Raw genomic sequence first — 20,585 nt, 5'->3', positions numbered from 1 at the left:
TTTTAATTTAGGCTACTCATTAAGTGCTTAGGAATAGGATATCATAATTAATATCATTTAGCTTTGGGATTGAAGCAGACCTAGATGGACTATTAATTATCGACTTACCTGTTAGACCCTAAATTAATTTTTTAATGACCTATTCCTCTGATTTAGCACAAGAAATGAGTGTTAGTAGTGCTTCGCGAAGTTACGGGAATACCCCAAAGCAAATACAGAAGTGCGCGTAAATGAACAGACGCACTGTGACGTACGACTTTGTATCGGCAGGCTGCACTCAGAATAAAACATCATGCCTGATTTATTTTTTCCAGTCATTTAAGTTTGTTTATACCCTTTCCATCTATTAGTTACAAGAAAACAAAATATTTGCTCTCACAATACCACCCCGGTAAGAGTTTACAATAGTTTACACGTTTACATACATAAATATTTCGATCCACAAAAAGTAAACAACGCAGGGGAAAAAAAACAGGCCTACACCTAGATCTAGTCTTAGTCTAGATTAGATTTTAGATCTAGAAGCATGTACTATTCCTACTCTAGAATCTATTATAGATCTATAAGATTAGTAATAGTAATTAGTAATAGAATAATTTAGGCTTGGGCTATAAAATAAAAAAAAAAAATAGGCCCAATAATAATTATTAATTAAGAACTAGAATCTAGAGGAATCTAGATCTAATCTAGGATTCTAGATCTAGATGTCTTGAATCTAGATCTGGTATAGTCTACTTAGTTCTACTATTAAACTTAATCCGGACTCAAGATCTTAAATCTAGATTAGGCCTAGATCTAGATCTAGATCTCTCGTATTATTAATATTATAAAGAATAGGCTATAGATCTAGATATGATGTTTTAGAACAAGAATGAGATTCAAAATCAATAGACTTGAATAGAAAAATATTCTAAATCTACTTCAATTTGGAATTGCATTTTGTATCATGAGTTTTTATTGAGGCTGATATCATAAGGACTAAGCTGCAAGTGCACATGATATTAATAAAAATAGGCCTATAGTCTTGATTATTATAGATCTAGTCTAGGATAATAAACTGAAATAATCAATAATGGAATTAATGTTTTGATAACACCTACCCCATTTTAACATTGGTACCCAATTTCCATCATCTCATTAACAAATTTTAAAAATTATACTATCTAGGCCAACTTCCACTTAGTTACTCCCCCCTCCCCCAATTTATAATAATTCTAATAAAGATAAGTTATTGAAATCAGACTATTTTAGAGGGGAAAAAGGTGGTTTTAAAAAAGAATAAAGGCACCCTTTCAGGCTTGATGCTCAATAGGGCAAGTGAAGTAGAGTTTATCTGATTCCACACCCTCAGCAGCATAAAAAGGGATAATGTGTCAGGTACCCATCAAAGCTGGGTGAACTCAGGAACATTCTATTGACTCAAGCCTGAGAGCTGAACCAGAGACTTTCAGGTAAGAAGTCCTGCAAGCTATAGCTTGGCCAAAGTTTCCATAAGATGGTGCCTACCTAGGTTAATATTGTATACAACTCAAGTGCAAGGTTACAGACAGAAAAATCAAGCTAACATTCAAGGAAGCATAAAAAATATAAATAACAAATTTTTGCTTATTTTCCCCATCACAGATAAATATTCACAATTGATTCCTTTTTTAATTGGAACGGAGCTGGCTGGCCAAGATTATTTATAGTACCAAAGTCAAAAAAGTTCCAGCGTCTATGTGATGACACCTTATTTATCTTACTGTTAGCTCTTGTGTCAGCAGTTTATGCAGCAGTGATCAAATATGTATGGCAGCTCAGGTAAATACACCTCTAACCTGACTGTTAAGATTTTTCATTTCTTTTTGGAAGTGTTTAATTCAAGGAATGAGCTTTGAAATAAGTAAAATATTGTCTGGACCTGGATGAAGCAGAATTAACCTGTTCCTCAGAATATAAAGGGAGAGTGGCCAATTCTTTGAACTCAACAGCCTTTACTTTCCCCAAGAAATCAGTAGTTTGGTTTTAGAGTTTCCTCTCCCATAGATGGGTTAAAGTCCCCAGCTGCCACAGGCTTCTAACTCAGGACTTTTCGGTTTAGCAACCATGAGCGTTGCTGACACGATCATGCCAGCCCCCACTTTACTGCGGCACACATAGAGAATCATCTAGCTTTTAGTTCTATGATAAGGATGATAACACTATATCTATGATGTATACCAATATACTTACAAGAAATATAAAAAAAAACCATTGCTCTTTTCAGACAATGAATGAAATCTAGTCCAAGAAATTTTTCTTTAAGGTAAGGAAATTGAACAAATGACTATCGACATTGGGGTATTATAGTAGTAAAACTACTAGTAGTTTTAAAAAAATTAAGAGGACAAGAAAATACACATATTAAAACATAGATCCTGAGAGAATTATTAATTCCTAAAATCCTAAATGCATTTGATTTAGTCCAATATATAAAATAATTAAATACAAGGTCATCAATTATTTGACTTTACAAATATTGGAAGTGGATGGCAGTTCATGAAATATATCAAGGTAGAGAGTGGTTGAGTGACAAACTGTTGGATAAAGAAAGATGTTTAAGAAGTGTGTGGCAACACAAGAGGACAACTTATGTCAGTTTAAAATTAACCATTTAAGTATTTTAAGCACAGCTAATACTTATTACAATTTTAACACATTTTTGGAGATCAATTATTTTAAAATGATCTATATGATGATTTCACCTCACTGATTTGCATTTTTTTCTCTTTGTAAAATTACCCATTAAAGTTCGGCAGTCCAAGGAAAGATAAAGCTGAGTTCATGTGTTTCTATGACCTCTACATTTGAAAGGATAGTGTGGTCAGCACTATGACTTTACTTTTTCTAATGCTAGTCAGGTACCCTATCTAAGTTGGGTGGCCACAGGCAAGTCCTAAGGACACGAGTCTGTAATCTGCTCAAAATTTTCAGGTTAACCATCATGTGCTCTACCGTCCAATCATGCCGTCACCTTTACTGCTTAGCTTTTTATCTTTTCTTCTTTAATATCAGGGTGGTTCATCACCTAATACATACTATGAATTGTTGCTTAAGAGAGAGACAAGCGGAAGAGCTGTTCTGAGTTAAAAGCACTTCCACTAATTGTGACTAATGGTGATGATGAAAAAAACCCAAAGCTGAATGAACTCTATGGATGATCCCTAAAGGTATTTATTACAAAGACAATTTCCAACTAGGTCTAGTAACTAGTAGATTTACTAGTGTATAGCTTTTATCACTTGTTTTTTACTATTTTCAAGAAGAATGGTCTCCTGGGGCATTTTCAACTTTACTCAAGAGCTGGCCATGTTGATTAGTAGAAGAGATAGTTGCACGTCTGAAAGCTAAGTTTCCAGAGTCCATAGCATAGGTCACAAAACACATTATTAAATAGGCCTATACCCTATAATAATCTAAAAGTTTTGGATCTTGGTTAAATCTATAGGACATCCTTAAGTCCACCCAGATGGCCACCTAACTCACATTATTTATTTACTTGCATGTCTCACAATGTTACTTAAATATTTGCATTTAGATTTAAGCTGAAAAGTCTAGGGGTATGGCGTAGATGTTAGGTTTTTTCAAACACATTAAATTACAAAACTAGGTAGATCTAGTAGGTAGGGCCTAAATCTTCATTTAGATCTAGAGTCTAGACTAGATCTAGATCTATCTGCTATTTCATTAGGCCCTAAGTCCTTAGATATTAGAATAGGTCTAGAATCTAGATAAGATAAAGTGATAAAGACAAGAGGAGTGTGTCACACTAAATTACTAAAACTAGACTGGACTAAGACAAGACGTCACCAAGAAAAGAAAACAGGCCTACACCGGGACCCTGCCTTAACTTAAAAGTCAAGTTTACACAGTAACTGTGGCCAATATTAAAATTTATCTTTTAAAATCAAAGACAATAAAAAGTCATTTTCTATTAGTTACTCACAAGTGGAACTAGATCTAGAATCTAGATTTTTTAAAGATAATTCGTGTAACCAAAACTAAATTTCTAAGTAATCTAGACTCTGGGTTCTAGATTGTTGCTAAACATAAATAAAATCTGGCGGAAAAGACAGCCGGGGGTGTGTCCAGTACGGAAGTTTAAACAAAACGGTGAATGGTTATTTTGGTAACGGTTTAATTTTAGTAGTGTTTATCAATGTAGGCTAGTCTAGCCTAGCCTATTTCTACTATACCATATTTTAGATCTTGAATGAATTTTTTTTTAACCTTAAAGTTACAAAATAACAAACGATGTCATGCTTTCTTCTACTGAAGATCTACTTGCCCTCCTCCTCATCGTCACAAAACGTCCCCTTCCCCTAAAATGACATCACCACACCTAAGCCTGCCTCAATCCAGTCAATTGCTATTTTAAAAACAGGGATTTATATATAAATTATTAACTGAGCTCATTCAAGAATTAGTATGCATCAATTTTTAAATGACTTACTTGACTTAATCATTTGAATTACCAGAGGGGCAATTCATAGGGCTGCAGCTAAACTTCTCCACCGGACTCCGTTTTAGCTCTCTTTAGTTGAGCAAACATAAGCTCCTCAGCCCTTGCTTGTTCTTTCTCAGCCATTCTCCAGAATTGCATAGACCAGCCTACTTTTCTTTCGCTTGCCTCGCGATGTAGCATCATCTCGCGATCCATCTCCATTTTCGGGTTTTAATATCACTGTCAAGTGGCTGTCGACTGTTGTTTTGTGATTTGCCATAGGTCTTCGTTGGACATTTTATCTGGCCATCTCATCATAAGTAATCGACTCGGGCATTTATTTGTGAATTATCCTATTGTTAATTGGTTCCGTCCAAGCCATACAGAAGTAGGCCTGCTGCCTTTACATTTGTAGGCCTATTGAATTTTTTTCTATCTTACTCTAGGAGTAACTGCAATTCCATATCTGGTGTAGTGAATTGGAAGGCACATCTGGCCTTATTGATTCTGCTTTTTATGTCCTGTTGATATGTGAGCGGGTGAATGGATTATTTATTTTGTATTAATATATTTGTTGCGAATCTGCGAGTGCCTGGTGATCCAATGGGGAGCGGCCACGGAGTCCCCTTCCGTCCGAGCGGTCAGTATAAATTGATCGGTCGGACGATTTTCTTCCTTTTTTTGACCCGAGGCGAGATGTAGGTCGGGTCAGGTTTCGGTTTCTGTGCGGGCGCACCGCACGCGTGGAGTGAGGTTGCTTGGGCAACTTGGCTGGGTGTTTTGTTTTGTATATATTGTTTTGTACGTAATGTCCTCTACGTAATGTATTGTACGTAGTGGTTGTACGTTGTGTTTTGTTGGAGGTATTTGTTTGGTGTGGATTTTTGGATGTCGAGAATGGATGAAGGGAGGTTTCTGTGTGTCAGGGCCTGGACCATCCTAGACATCATAAGTCGGCGCAACACCAGCAAATGGTCAAACGTAATGTTTTGTTTGATGTAAAAAGTTTGTTTCGTTTGGTTCTGTTTTGTGTCAGTTTTATCTATTCTTTTTTTATAACTTTTGGTTCCATGCAATAAATTTTATTAAATTGTTAAAAGTTTTGTTTTATTTTAGTAGCTTATTATTTAGACTAAGGTTAGGGTTTAACCACTGTGGGTTCTACCACGGTTGCACTGACCGGACAGATTAGTTAGTTAAGCCTAGAAGGGTAGATTTTAAGGTATCCCCCCCTAGCAGGGCTTACAAATTGGTAGCACGAGTGGGGTCAGTGCTTTAGTCTAGTTAAATTTTTTTTTTTTGCTAGGGCTAGGTGTAGCTTAGTTAAATTTTTTGTTCTTGATAGGCCCTTTATGGAACCATATGTGTTTAGTTTTTGTTTAGTGTAGGAATTGTTTGTTGTTTAAACACCCAGTCAGGTTGGCGGAGAGACGTGCCTCGACGAGCCTTCAGTGTGCGTGGCTGGACAAGGCACGGCGTGTGGCACTGGACCTGGCGTGTGATGAAGATGGCGGCCTCGTGTGGTCTAGACTGGACAACACACACGGGCGTGGCGCGGATCTGGTGTGTACGGCAGACCGGTGAACAACGAGAGGCCTATGACGTCAATTCCTTGACCCACAAAGAGGGCTACTGGACACCCGCCCCACAGGTGTGTCGAAGCGGAGGCACGATCGTTGGGGGCGGGTAACAGTCGGAGAGCCAGTGGGGCAAGGCGGTTGCGTCACCACCTGGCCCAACCAAGCGGACGCTTCCTACCAACGGAAGGCCTATGACGTCAATTCCTGAACCCACAAAGAGGGCTACTGGACACCCGCCCCACAGGTGTGTCGAAGCGGAGGCACGATCGTTGGGGGCGGGTAACAGTCGGAGAGCCAGTGGTGAAAGGCGGTGGCGTCATATCTGAACCAATTTTACCGGTGGTCTGACGCTGAGGCCAGAACTAGAACACGGTGTGTTGTGTAGTGGACGGGATGGACAGGCAACGTGTGCCATTAGTAGCGGGCGGGTCTAGCCTGACCCTTGCCCTTCCGGATGAACGACCGACAGGACTAGTACTCAGTGAAGGGACCACTATCTTGGTGCCTTGAGTTTTTTTTTAGGAAGCACAGAGACGCAAGATTAATGTTATTGTACATTGTTTTTTTGCATTCAAGCTTATAGGCTTGGTGTGAGAGATGGGTGCATGTTTTATTTTAAGATTGTTATATGCATTTTGTCTTACAGGGTCGTAAGATTTTTAAAAGGGGTGAATGTGAGCGGGTGAATGGATTATTTATTTTGTATTAATATATTTGTTGCGAATCTGCGAGTGCCTGGTGATCCAATGGGGAGCGGCCACGGAGTCCCCTTCCGTCCGAGCGGTCAGTATAAATTGATCGGTCGGACGATTTTCTTCCTTTTTTTGACCCGAGGCGAGATGTAGGTCGGGTCAGGTTTCGGTTTCTGTGCGGGCGCACCGCACGCGTGGAGTGAGGTTGCTTGGGCAACTTGGCTGGGTGTTTTGTTTTGTATATATTGTTTTGTACGTAATGTCCTCTACGTAATGTATTGTACGTAGTGGTTGTACGTTGTGTTTTGTTGGAGGTATTTGTTTGGTGTGGATTTTTGGATGTCGAGAATGGATGAAGGGAGGTTTCTGTGTGTCAGGGCCTGGACCATCCTAGACATCATAAGTCGGCGCAACACCAGCAAATGGTCAAACGTAATGTTTTGTTTGATGTAAAAAGTTTGTTTCGTTTGGTTCTGTTTTGTGTCAGTTTTATCTATTCTTTTTTTATAACTTTTGGTTCCATGCAATAAATTTTATTAAATTGTTAAAAGTTTTGTTTTATTTTAGTAGCTTATTATTTAGACTAAGGTTAGGGTTTAACCACTGTGGGTTCTACCACGGTTGCACTGACCGGACAGATTAGTTAGTTAAGCCTAGAAGGGTAGATTTTAAGGTATCCCCCCCTAGCAGGGCTTACAGATAAAACTTCCCAGATTTGAATTTTTTTTGTCCCCGGTATTTCTTCTTTTTTTTTTTTTCTTTTCTTTTTTCTTTTTAAATTTTTTTAGCTGTATGTGCAAGTCCTGGTTGTTAATGATTCTGAAGACATCAATCATCACCAATAATATCATTGGCGAAAGCATAATCCATGACTCACTCCAATTATGGATCAACTTGTAATACAATTTACTCACAAAAAAAAAAAAAAAAACTTTTTAAAACTACCCCTCCCCTCCCCCGTCACTGAAGACCGCCCCCTCCCCTTTTATTTTTGCTCCTCCCCCAAGAGCTTATGAGCGAGCCCACGCACTGATGAGATTGTACATGGAATCTAGTTGTATAGAACATAACGCATGTTTGTAGGAGAAAACGATGGACGATATAATATTGTAGGAGAAAACGATGGACGATATAATATGTAGTCGATGCAAGTGTCTTGGGTTTTAATTAGGTGTTCAACATCTTGGGTATGAGATGTGCGGCTGATGTGCTTTACAAGTAAATTACCAGTGTCTACACGTGATCTACTACATAACAGCTGGGCTCATCTATAAATGACATCACGCTTTTTCTGATAATTTTTATCCCATCCCCACCCCCATTTATCCCTCCATTTACCCTCCGCCACACATAGGCACAAAAAGACAGAATTCCCCCTAAAATGACGTCACATCTCAACATAGACCCCAACCCCTCAAAATTGCAGTTGAACTAAAATATTAACTTAGCTCGGTCAACATCGAGTATTTAAATCACTTTCTAACAATTTATTAAAGCAGTTTTTTAAAACGTGAAATAACGGCTAAAATTAAGTCTTTTTTGTGACATTACTTTTTTAAAATGATTAAGTGTGATGTCACACTATCGCCCCCTCCCCCCCTCCCCCCCTTTTCCCCTCATTTCACGTCGTTACAAAATTACGGACCCCTCCCACATGAGTGTGACGTCATTTATCAACGACCACTTAGCCCTGCTCACTTTAATCTAGCTCTAATATCACCAGTAGCTGTATTTCAGTATTACTACGCCATATATATATATATATATATATATATATATATATATATATATATATATATATATATATATATATATATATATTGTAAACAATTACTTGGGTTTGACTAATTGCAATTCATCAGTTTTCTAACTAAATATCATTCCTCCTATACAATAAACATATCGACATAATGCACCAATGCCATGTTCGATAATTTATTTTCATATACAGGCATCCCCATTAGTAAATAAACTCCAGATGAATTAACCAATCAAGTGCGAAGCATATATTGGATACCATAGAGAATGGTCAAAAGATACGCAACAACACAGTGCAAATTGGTTCTTACCATCTTTTTATTTGCACTAGTTCAACAAAGCTTGGCTGTTTGCGAGGTGTGTATTGTATTACCTCCCCCCCCCCCCCATACTCTCCCAGTATAAATATTATACCTAGTCTAAGATACGTCCATTTACTCAAGCCTAGTTAATCAGCCCCCAGAGGCGTCGTAAGAGGGGGGGGGGGGGAGGCGGTGCGGACGGCACCGGGTGACACCATTTAGGGGGGGGGGGGGGGTGACGCCATTTAGGGGGGTGACGCCAAGACAAAAAAATTGCAAGATATATAGAATGCATGTTTTTTCGCCAGTTCGACGAATAGTTAATTAGAGTTTAAAAACCCCATGACGTAAACATTCAAACTGTAGAGAAAACAATGTTACAACCAGCTGTATCAACAACCGACCGTAGCTAAACATCATTAGTATTAAATGTGAACGCATTAAAGCTATTATCGGAGGGGGTGGGGGTGACACCAACTGCAAAATTTACTGAAAAAAAATGGTGTGGGGGGGGGGGGGTGACACCATAAGGTGCCGCACCGGGTGACACCCGACCTAGCTACGCCACTGATCAGTCCTAATCCTATTAGGGTCAGCTTTATGGCAAGGGTTATGAGGTTATAGTTAGGATATAATCTGGAAGAGAATAAGCTTTGTCTTTGATTTCTATTTTACTGAATACCTAGCAAAAGTAAAGAAACGTAGGCCTACTCTGTCAGTCCATTTCACGCATTCTGAAGGATGCCTAGGCTTTCTTTAGAATACAGGGTTTCTCACTTTACCAATTACAACAGGTATAATAAATAGGCCTATTCTTGATATTGAGCTAATTCGAATTCGGTTGAAAAATCGACAACGGGGTAATGACGGAAGGGGGGTGGGAGATGGGAGTAATTTCCTAGATACCATTCCTTCAATAAAATAACACAGCTGATATACTTCTATCAATCAAATAAAGACCGTCAAATTAAAAAAAAAAGCTGTTACCACTTGTTTATCAAATAATTGCCGACACTGTAGGCCTATTAGGCAAATAATAAAGCTGCCGCTTATCGTAACACATACTACAAACATGTTATAATTTTATATGTCGACGATTTTATTTGCGTATCTGAGGGCCTGGAAGTTGAGTGTGTGTATGCGTTATGGTTGTGTCGGGAGGGGGCTTAAGAAACGCGATGTAATGTAGCAAACATTCTAAAAATAGAAATGAAAAACATGTAAAGATAATCGGAGGGTTAGGGGAAAAGGGGGGGGGGGGGAGGGAGGATGGTTTGTTACATTGAATGTTGTAGGGCTGGGTTGGTTACTCTCTGGAGTAAAATATTTTGATATTTCAGTTTGGCAAGGGGAGTAATGCTTGTCAGGAATCTGAAGTTGTGAACAGTGGTGAGTAAGCTAGCATTCTAGTCCGTGTTCTCCTTTTATTCTGTGGTGAAAGAGGCACAATTTTTAATAACCTTTTGGATCTTGTCCTGATAAGTCCCGCCACTAATGCAAAAAGTGGACAATGGAAAAGTTAAGCCCTCCCCCCCACTTGTGACTTATTTCAAAGTTATATTTCGGATGTCTAGACATTTGAATAGGTCATATTGTTCTATTAGTAGTTTAAAGCATAAAAAATCATTTGAGAAATAGATATAATATACATGGCTTCAGCTATTTACTATTAAAATATTTTTTTTTACTGTCAGTGGTACCTTAAAATTAAATCTAGACTAGATCTAGATCTATAATAGTCTATATATATATTATAAGCTGCAGAATCTACTGCAAAAATAAGCTTCCTTTTATATTTTTCTTTTCTTTATATTATTAACATTTTCATAGAATTTTAGTGACTTCATTGTTTTTCTTGAATATTTTCCTTTCTTTTAGAACTACATACTACTGTGTATTGAATATAATTTTTTTTTAGGCATGCAAGTGTCAATTTGTCAATTAGGTGCTAATTCTTTTTTATCCAGAACAACCATCATAAAAGTCATAAAGTATCAAAAGTAAAAGACATTCTGAAAACAGGCACACATCACAAAAAAAAAAACAACATTTTTCTTTTTAAAATCATTAATTGCGTGTAGATTATAATAAAGTTTATTATTACAAGCAAGTATACATCAATATATTATTATTGTTTTGTTATATTGTAAACAAAACAGATTGCACCACATACTCTGATGGGCGTGACATAGCCAAATTACCTGCTGCTTTCAAACCAGCTCTCCTCGAAGACAACACATTTGTTGCTGCTCCAAAAAGTATAAATGTGTTTCTAAAAGTAGATGACAGTAAAAATATGCACCTGGAAATTCAGTGGACACTGCCACCAGCAGGTTAGTGTATGTTTATAGGCCTATTCATATACTTTTATTTTATATCTTTTATATAGGCCTGCATATATATATATATATATATATATATATATATATATATATATATATATATATATATATATATATATATATATATATATATATATATATATATATATATATATATATATATATATATATATATATATATATATATATATATATAGTGTATGTTTATAGGCCTATTCATATACTTTTATTTTATATCTTTTATATAGGCCTGCATATATATATATATATATATATATATATATATATATACATATATATATATATATATATATATATATATATATATACATATATATATATATATATATATATATATATATATATATATATATATATATATATATATATATATATATATATATATATATATATATATATATATATATATATATATATATATATATATATATATATATATATATATATATATATATATATATATATATATATATATATATATGTATATATATATATATATATATATACATATATATTTGTATTACCATCAACACAAATATTACCATCAACCTACAAGAAGGTGAACAGTTGTAGACTTGAAATTTAATTTAAATATCTGCTAACACTTTCATTCAGAATATTTCTATACAAACTATGCTAGCTTAAGTAAAAGTGCTGTTCAAAAAAAGCAAACAAAACAGAACAGTATCACTATTAAACTATTGTTTATATTAGATATTCTGCATTTTGATTGGACTGAAATTACAATAGACAGGAAGGAAAGCGGAAAAAAAATTAATTACATCTTAAAAAAAATACTTGCTTCCTAAATATGTACTGTCAAAAAGAACCATTTAAAATGTATATTATGTTTTCAATTTTAGAAGGTAAATTGGAGCTTCTTCGAGGATTTATGCTTCGGTGGGATAATAAAAAAGAAAATGAACCAGATGCTGCGTCAGAATGTCGTCTTTTTAAGCTTAATGTGTCTAATGTGGAGCAATTTAATAGTGTGAGTATGGCCTAAAAACTACTCAAAGCAATACCTATTTAGGGAATCATTTTTTTGCCATTTAAAAAAATTAGAGAAAGTAAGAGACATTCAATCCTTGATAACTGAAATTCTCAAGCATGTCAATACTTTTTATGACGAGGGTTAAAGCAAGGATTGTAGAAAAGGAATTAATTAAAAATATAAATTGAATAAAGTAAGAAATAATAAATTGAATGATAATATAATTTTCATAATTTATTGAAATCACAAGTTTTGTTGTACTAAACTGTGTTGCTGGGGTGTTTGTGTGGAGGGATGAGTTTTTTTTAGAAATGTTATATCTGGTTTATTTTATGGGGTAGGGTTGTATGTAGTGCATGACAGAAAGACCTAATGTAGGCCTGTTTTGTTTATTTTTGATGAGCAATGTGAGGTGGTTTTTTAAATTCATGCTTCCATCAAATTTTACACGACTAAGTTGAGCAAAATTAGATTTTATCTTGTCACATCTCTATCAAAACCCTCTGTCTTTTAAAACTAACTATACTGAGTCCATGCTGTGATGGGTACTAGACTTTAATTAGGGAAAGTTAAGGAGGTTGGACCATAATAACATTTCTAAAATTGAGGCCATAGAAATATGATTGTATACCTGCCCCACAGATAGTTGGCCTGAATGGAATCTTTACTTAATCTGAACACACATTGTCCATTATTTGACTACTTAAAGGAGCTTGTCACTACTAAGCTGCATTAAAGTTGATTTAACACCACTACTAAGATGCCCCCACCCTTAGCATGTGTGTCATTATTAAGTTCATGTTTTCCCATTAGAGTTGTTGAAGTTTTCCATGTATAATAAAAATATATTTGCCCTAGCATTTGAATACTGTACTCATTTATACTCAATTATAAATATATATACATAAATATATATACACACACACACACATACACATGAACGCATGCACACATACACACACTCATAGGTTTAGTTATGCTTACTTTCATAATGTTTTATTCATAGTTTTTTTTAATATTTGTTTTTTTTTTTACACAGGAAACGTTTAGTTACAGTATTGCTCTCACCAATCTACATAATTACAAAATACAACTTTACAGCTTGCCGGCTGCCCCATCCCGTACAGATGATTTGAGTAGGCTCATCATTGCTCATGTTAAATCTGATGATGGTTAGTCGCTTGTAAAACTAATGCTGATTATTTTTTTAAAGATTACATTTTTAAATATATTTTATTTATTTTCTTAGTTAAGTTATTTTTAAGATAACTGAACATTTCCCTGGTTTTGTTTTTTTGTTTGATGATTGATACACCCTGGCATTGCGCATGGCTGAAATTTTGTAATAAGGACTTGTTATCATGCATGCACAAGATAGGTTCAGAGAGCTAGAGATCATTTTATTCTATTGTGTCTTCTGGGGTTGGTGAAAGGTATTGAGCAATTTCATGTAGCAAACAAGAGTCCTGGATTATATTTTTGAATAAGTTTTTGCTACATTAAAATGTTTGGAAGATTAAGTTGACAATCATTAAAGAATTATAATGCACATTTTTTTTTTTACTGATGTGGTCTCTGTGCACATAATTAATTCAAAAGATCACACTTTCTGTAGTTGCCTATTAAATATTATTAAGTTATGTATTTGTGTGTATGATACTTGAAGTATCGAAATGAGGGAGGTTTTCTAAGTAATTGTAATATCAAGTTTCATATGGTTGGATAATTACAAAATTTATTTGTGTAAACCAGAATGTAATAACCTGTACTACTGAAAACAGTAAGCAAAAACAAATTTATTTATGAGATTGGAGCGTAACAAATATTCAGCATTTCAGGAGACTGGAGAGGGGCTGATATCTACCAGGATATAATAAAAACCTGTGACATAAACAAAACAAAATGTAATAAATGGCTGAATATATTTTTTCTAGCTACTGTGTCAGCTAATTGGTCACCCACAGTGGTTCAGTTACCAGCAACGGTAGAAAAGAGTTCATCACTAGTGGTCATCCTCCCACCAGATGGGCTGGCATTTGAAGCTTATGAACTCTACCAATCTGGTTCTAATGATCCCTTTGATACTATTGCGGTTATGGTGAGCTGATTTTATTTTTGTTCAATAATTTTTATACCCGATAGAGTATGCAATTAATTAGGCCCAAATCTATTGCTAATTAGACAGTACACTGAAAATTTTAATGGTGATAAGTAAGTTAGTAATTGTGTAAATAGGTAGATAGGTTTAACTAATGTATATGTATAAACCCAGGGTACATCTGAATTAATGTTCAATTATTCTAATGAAACAGAAACATTTCTTGAAAAACAAAAGTAAAATCCTCTTTCAGCCCAGAACACTTATCAAGCAGATGAAGTAGAGTTAATCTGTTGATCGGACATGAGGAATTCTGTGGCATCACTATTCTCAGTTGCCTTAACTTTCCCCAACTATCAGAGCTGACTGGATTCAAATAGATTGTACAGACATGAACCAGGGAACTAGAGATTGAGTGACTAATCATTTGCTCAACCACACTACCCAATGCACAACCGCACTACCCAATGCACAACCACACTGCCCAATGCACAGCACCCACCTGACATGCATTAATGTGCATGAATGGTTGTTTTTATCATGTTTAGAAACCCTGGTCTGAAATGTAAACATTTGATACCTTTATGTTTTGAGTACAGTAATATTATTTCCATTTCTACAGCCACGTTCTGCTGACAAGCATAGTGTTCCTGCAGTGCCAACTTTTACAGTAGAAGGCGAATACAACTTGGGGGTACAAATATTTTAATCCATTCATCCCTTTGACTCTATATTTCATAGAGGTCTTTGGCCCGCATCACAACCTTATTCCACTCGGACTAGTTCCAACCTACTATATAGGTCCGTCTCTGCATCATCTATCTACCTAAGCCTAGGCGGATATTTTGGTGGATTTTTATAAGGGGTTTTGGTTCTACACCACTTTCACCCCTCTGTGATTTGACATTTTCACCACATTTGTAATGTAAACTAGCATAATTTAACGTGCTGCTGCACTGACATATTTCTCTTCTTTTCTAAGCAAAATGATATTAAGATTCATGTTATAGGGTTAGAGGGATGATAGTAGTTGCAGAGTTTAGATATAGAGTCAAAGAAATTCTATGAGTTGCAAGAGTCAGTTGTGGAGTCGGTAGGATGATTGTAGTTGCAAGAGTCAGTTGTAGAGTCAGAAGGATGATTGTAGCTGCAATAGACAGTTGTGGCGTCAGAGGGATGATTTTAGTTGCTAGAGTCAGTTGTGGAGTCAGAGGGATGATTGTAGCTGCAATAGACAGTTGTGGCGTCAGAGGGATGATTTTAGTTGCTAGAGTCAGTTGTGGAGTCAGAGGGATGATTGTAGCTGCAATAGACAGTTGTGGCATCAGAGGGATGATTGTAGCTGCAAAAGTCAGTTGTGGAGTCAGAGGGATGTTTGTAGCTGCAATAGACAGTTGTGGCATCAGAGGGATGATTGTAGCTGCAATAGACAGTTGTGGCGTCAGAGGGATGATTGTAGCTGCCATAGACAGTTGTAGCGTCAGAGGGATGATTGTAGCTGCAATAGACAGTTGTGGCGTCAGATGGATGATTGTAGCTGCAAGAGTCAGTTGTGGCGTCAGAGGGATGATTGTAGCTGCAATAGACAGTTGTAGCGTCAGAGGGATGATTGTAGCTGCAATAGACAGTTGTGGCGTCAGATGGATGATTGTAGCTGCAAGAGTCAGTTGTGGAGTCAGAGGGATGATTGTAGCTGCAAGAGTCAGTTGTGGAGTCAGAGGGATGATTGTAGCTGCAAGAGTCAGTTGTGGAGTCAGAGGGATGATTGCAAAAGTCTATTATGTAATTAGTAAAAAAGCACCAACAGTAATTTTTGGAGGGAGTTTTTAAACCAACAAAACTAAAATATAATGTTATTTTATATTATTTACAGCTTTTTAAGTTTCAATTGTATTTTATTTTCAGGTGAAACCAAAAGAGAAAAACCCAGCTGGCCCTGATTGTTTGTGCAAGGCTGCAAGTGGGGAGTGCGCCTCATGTAGCGCGACACTACTGCCAGGGTTTATATATCAAAAGGCGATAACTCTTGGAAAAAGTCAGTTGACAATTTTTTTAACCAATTAGAAAACATTTTACAGACAGCTGATACACAAGTCCGTACACCACCATTTCAACCAATTAGAAAACATTTTACAGACATCTGATTCACATGTTAAATGACCTCACCATTAGTACTATTTTAAATTTGTGTTTCTTTAATCATGTTTTATTAATTGTTGGTAGGGTTTACTTTAACCCAGTATTCAGCCTGGCTTTATTTACAACAGCAACTATTGTCTTCTCCCAAGACACATTGGGCCATCACAAAACTAAAATAAAAAAACAATACTTAAAAAAAAAAACACCTTGATACCTTGCTGTCTTGTTGTGTTTAGAACAAAAACGCTCAGTTTTGCTGACCTAGTGACAGCAACTTTTCTAGGAGAGATAACACCAAAATCAAACAACTGCTGCTTTGTAGTTTGTTCTTGGTTGGACAAAGGTTATTGAAGCAAATCCAAAAAGAAAAGCAGGCTGAAATAGAAAATCTACTCTAGTTTATTCTTATGATCCATTGAGCTGATGAAGTAGTGTTCATGTTTCTTAACCTTGGCATATGAAGTGATGGTTGTGTCAGCACTATGCCCAGCTTTACTTTCCCCAGCGCCAGGTCTAAAGACAAATCTTTACTTTTTTTTACAGCTACTCACACAACCGGATTTGACTTTACTGGTGATCTTACTGAGCCCACAACACCAGAGCCTACCACTCTGCCCACACTACCTCCTGTGGAAGAATTCTCTACTTCCCATTCTTCGGAGACGGGGATGCCCACAGGAATGGGATCTATGGGCACAACGGATGAGCTCTACAGCACTACAGTGATAGAGTTGTCGCAGATGTTTCCATCCACCCAGGCACGTTCTAACAAGACTCTAATTGGTGGCCTCATCGGAGGACTAACGGCTGCAGCTGTCTTCACCTTGATTGTTATTATTTTTGCTTTAGCTGATAGGAATAAGAAACCCTCCAGTAAGTTCAGTTAAAAATCATCATCTTTATCATTATTTCTGTGCACCCCTTGTATAGCGCAGGAATGCAATTACACTTATTCATTGGGCAATTTCTTAATTAAATAATAGCAGACATAAGTGATTGAATTTAAAAAAAAGAACAAAAAAAATTCCAACTGGTCTGGGGTGTAGATGAATTACAGTTTTCTTTTAGTTTTAGTCATAGCACTTGAAAGGATGGTTTGACATGTATGATTCTAAGCACTCCTTAAAAGTGCAGCTTCTGCTTACTTTTTTTACATAGCTGCTCATGCAAGGGACAGATAAAGGAGAGAATTATCTAGATCTGGGTCTGTTACTCCAGCTCTGTACCCTGTCATTTTTACTGTTTCTGATATGAGTTATACCAGTCAAAGCTAGGTGGACTCAATGATGTAATATAAGCCGAAAGCTTCATGTTATTCCCCTTATTTATGCTAGGTACTTATTAAAGCTGGGTCTACTCACAGACATTGCGCTGATTCATATTCAAAGCTCCATTCGCTTAATTGTGCTAGGTACTTACTAAAGCTTTGTGAACTCAGAGACATTTTACAGACTTAAATTTAGGGATTTGGAAAGTGTAAAAGAAAATTAGGATAATATTCTAATCATCAAGTGATATATTTATATACATTAGCTTTTACTAAAATATTGCATGACCTCTTCCCCAGAGCGTTCAAACAAACCCTAGGCACATGGCTCTTCTGTTAACCTTGCCACAGAATTATAGGTAAATATCTTCCATTCCTTGCCTTTTGTCAACATATTCACTTAGATCTATGTGTAGCTCTTCTGTTAACCTTGCCACAGAATTATAGGTAAATATCTTCCATTCCTTGCCTTTTGTCAACATATTCACTTAGATCTATGTGTAGCTCTTCTGTTAACCTTGCCACAGAATTATAGGTAAATATCTCCCATTCCTTGCCTTTTGTCAACATATTCACTTATGTGTATCTCTTCTGTTAACCTTGCCACAGAATTATATGTAAATATCTCCATTCCTTGCCTTTTGTCAACATATTCACTTATGTGTATCTCTTCTGTTAACCTTGTCGCAGAATTAATGATAAATATCTCCATTCCTTGCCTTTTGTCAACATATTCACTTATGTGTATCTCTTCTGTTAACCTTGCCACAGAATTATAGGTAAATATCTCCCATTCCTTGCCTTTTGTCAACATATTCACTTATGTGTATCTCTTCTGTTAACCTTGCCGCAGAATTAATGATAAATATCTCCATTCCTTGCCTTTTGTCAACATATTCACTTATGTGTATCTCTTCTGTTAACCTTGCCACAGAATTATAGGTAAATATCTCCATTCCTTGCCTTTTGTCAACATATTCACTTATGTGTATCTCTTCTGTTAACCTTGCCGCAGAATTAATGATAAATATCTCCATTCCTTGCCTTTTGTCAACATATTCACTTATGTGTATCTCTTCTGTTAACCTTGCCACAGAATTATAGGTAAATATCTCCCATTCCTTGCCTTTTGTCAACATATTTACTTATGTGTAGCTCTTCTGTTAACCTTGCCACAGAATTAATGGCAAATATCTCCATTCCTTGCCTTTTGTAAACATATTCACTTATGTGTAGCTCTTCTGTTAACCTTGCCACAGAATTAATGGTAAATATCTCCATTCCTTGCCTTTTGTCAACATATTCACTTATGTCTAACTGTTACGGCTGTGTATTGAGTGTTGTTGAGACTCCAGCAAAGAGTCATGCTTTAACTTTCCCAATGAAGCTAAATTAAAAATAACATGAGCTAATAAGGCATTTTGCTGAATGTCAAGATTTTATAACATAAATATTGTCATTTGTTTCATGATAATGTATTTTCACATTTGCTAGCAGAGAAAACGGAAGATGTTTTATAGATGCTTTACTTTTATTGTTATCTGTTGGCAAATAATTCGTTCTTAGCCTTATGCACCAATAGAAAGCTGAAATTTCACATTATTTGGGGCTGCTTATGCTATTCTTCAAATTCAATTAATTTCCATCATATCTTGTCATGAATAGCTCGAAAATCTCTTCACTTCTGCATACTGACTGGTAGTTTTTGATGAATACAATTTACTTGCATGTGTATGTGTAGGAAAAACAAAGCCTGGAGTTTCTTAAAGTTGGATGAATCATGGAAAGTGTACCTGTGTTTATGTCCATGTATGTGTATATGCATGTTAAAAATGTATGTGCTTATGGTAGCATCTATGGCTATATATGTGTTGTATTTACAGGTGAAATCTACATAGTTACATGCTACTTATGGGAGAGGAGGGTCTAGCAAAGTATTTACATACATGGAAAGATAAGCTGTATGTAACTGTAAGGTAAGGCTATTTTTAAAATAAAATCTGTCACAGATTTTTAGTTATAGATACTATGAATGATTAATATGAAATATCATTTGGTTCCTAAAAATGTGCCATTATGAAGTTAACCTTTCAAACCTATCATGAGTTAGGTACCCATCAGTGCTAGGTGGACTCAGACATCCTATATCTGGGATCTGAACTCAGGACTTTTGGGTTAGCATTCATGCGCTCTACCCTTTCAACCACTATTTTGTCATAAAGCTTGAATAAACAATAGTTGCTTTGAAATGTATGAATTTGTGTTTCAGTATCTCTACACTAACTGAATATATGAACTATAGAGGATAAAAACACCCGCATATAGATAATGGATAGATTGTGCATAATCTAAGCTACAGAATTGAAGTGAGTCCTTACTTTCTTGAAGCACACAATCTAAAAATAGCTTATTTTAGAATTCTACCCTAATAACTAGAGTTGATTAAATATTGTCAAAGTCAAAGTTTATAAGGTCTTGAAAAGTCTTGTAATAAAAACATCCAATGAAGAAAAAAAAAAGCTTCTGCCATTTTTGCAAAGCCAAACAAATGTTTTATTTTTAAAAAAATAATCAGCTTTGTAGCAAATTTAATAACAATGTTCTGAGTATTGTGTTTTCTACAATATACAAGCAATATTATATGGCATGCTTTATAACATACACTTTGCATATGCTAGTACATCTTTGTAAAGCTTGATAAATGTATAAACATAGTTACCATCAAAATAAAATGTTTAATAGATTTGCTGTTAAAACCCTGTGTCTGTTTTTCTTATGTATGTGATTGAGTTATAAATTCGTGGTAAATATTTGATTGCTTGTTCAGGTTCAGAGGCGTAGCGGCCCTTCCCGGCGCCCGGGGACATACTTTCAATTCGGCGCCCCCTTGGGAGCAAATTTTCGATTTGCACCCCCCCTCGAACTTTTCA

At 35.9% G+C, this 20,585-nt stretch overlaps 1 protein-coding gene across 4 annotated transcripts; it reads left to right on the top strand.

The window, feature by feature from the left end:
* The first annotated feature begins 230 nt into the window (after window positions 1-230).
* On the top strand, window positions 231-20,152 carry LOC131927212 (uncharacterized). Of its 4 annotated transcripts, none has more exons than XM_059282949.1 (16): window positions 231-391; window positions 1,624-1,800; window positions 2,246-2,284; window positions 3,076-3,188; window positions 8,686-8,849; window positions 10,135-10,183; window positions 10,954-11,127; window positions 12,021-12,148; window positions 13,191-13,323; window positions 14,086-14,249; window positions 14,872-14,943; window positions 16,155-16,284; window positions 16,932-17,261; window positions 17,956-18,014; window positions 19,539-19,631; window positions 19,925-20,152. In XM_059282949.1, the coding sequence occupies exons 5-14, from the start codon at window positions 8,760-8,762 to the stop codon at window positions 17,973-17,975; spliced, it is 1,290 nt and encodes a 429-aa protein (XP_059138932.1). In that variant the 5' UTR covers window positions 231-391; window positions 1,624-1,800; window positions 2,246-2,284; window positions 3,076-3,188; window positions 8,686-8,759; the 3' UTR covers window positions 17,976-18,014; window positions 19,539-19,631; window positions 19,925-20,152. The 4 variants fall into 4 exon arrangements, with proteins under 4 accessions (XP_059138932.1, XP_059138931.1, XP_059138933.1 ...); XM_059282948.1 differs by having other exon boundaries at window positions 3,034-3,188; XM_059282950.1 differs by lacking the exon at window positions 3,076-3,188.
* The last annotated feature ends 433 nt before the right edge of the window (window positions 20,153-20,585 follow it).

Source organism: Physella acuta, unplaced genomic scaffold, assembly GCF_028476545.2.
Source record: "Physella acuta isolate Inbredline_101_S28 unplaced genomic scaffold, ASM2847654v3 ptg001383l, whole genome shotgun sequence".
NCBI classification, from domain to species: domain Eukaryota; kingdom Metazoa; phylum Mollusca; class Gastropoda; family Physidae; genus Physella; species Physella acuta.
The sequence above is the reverse complement of the archived record's forward strand: the minus strand, read 5'-3'. Positions and strand labels throughout refer to the sequence as shown.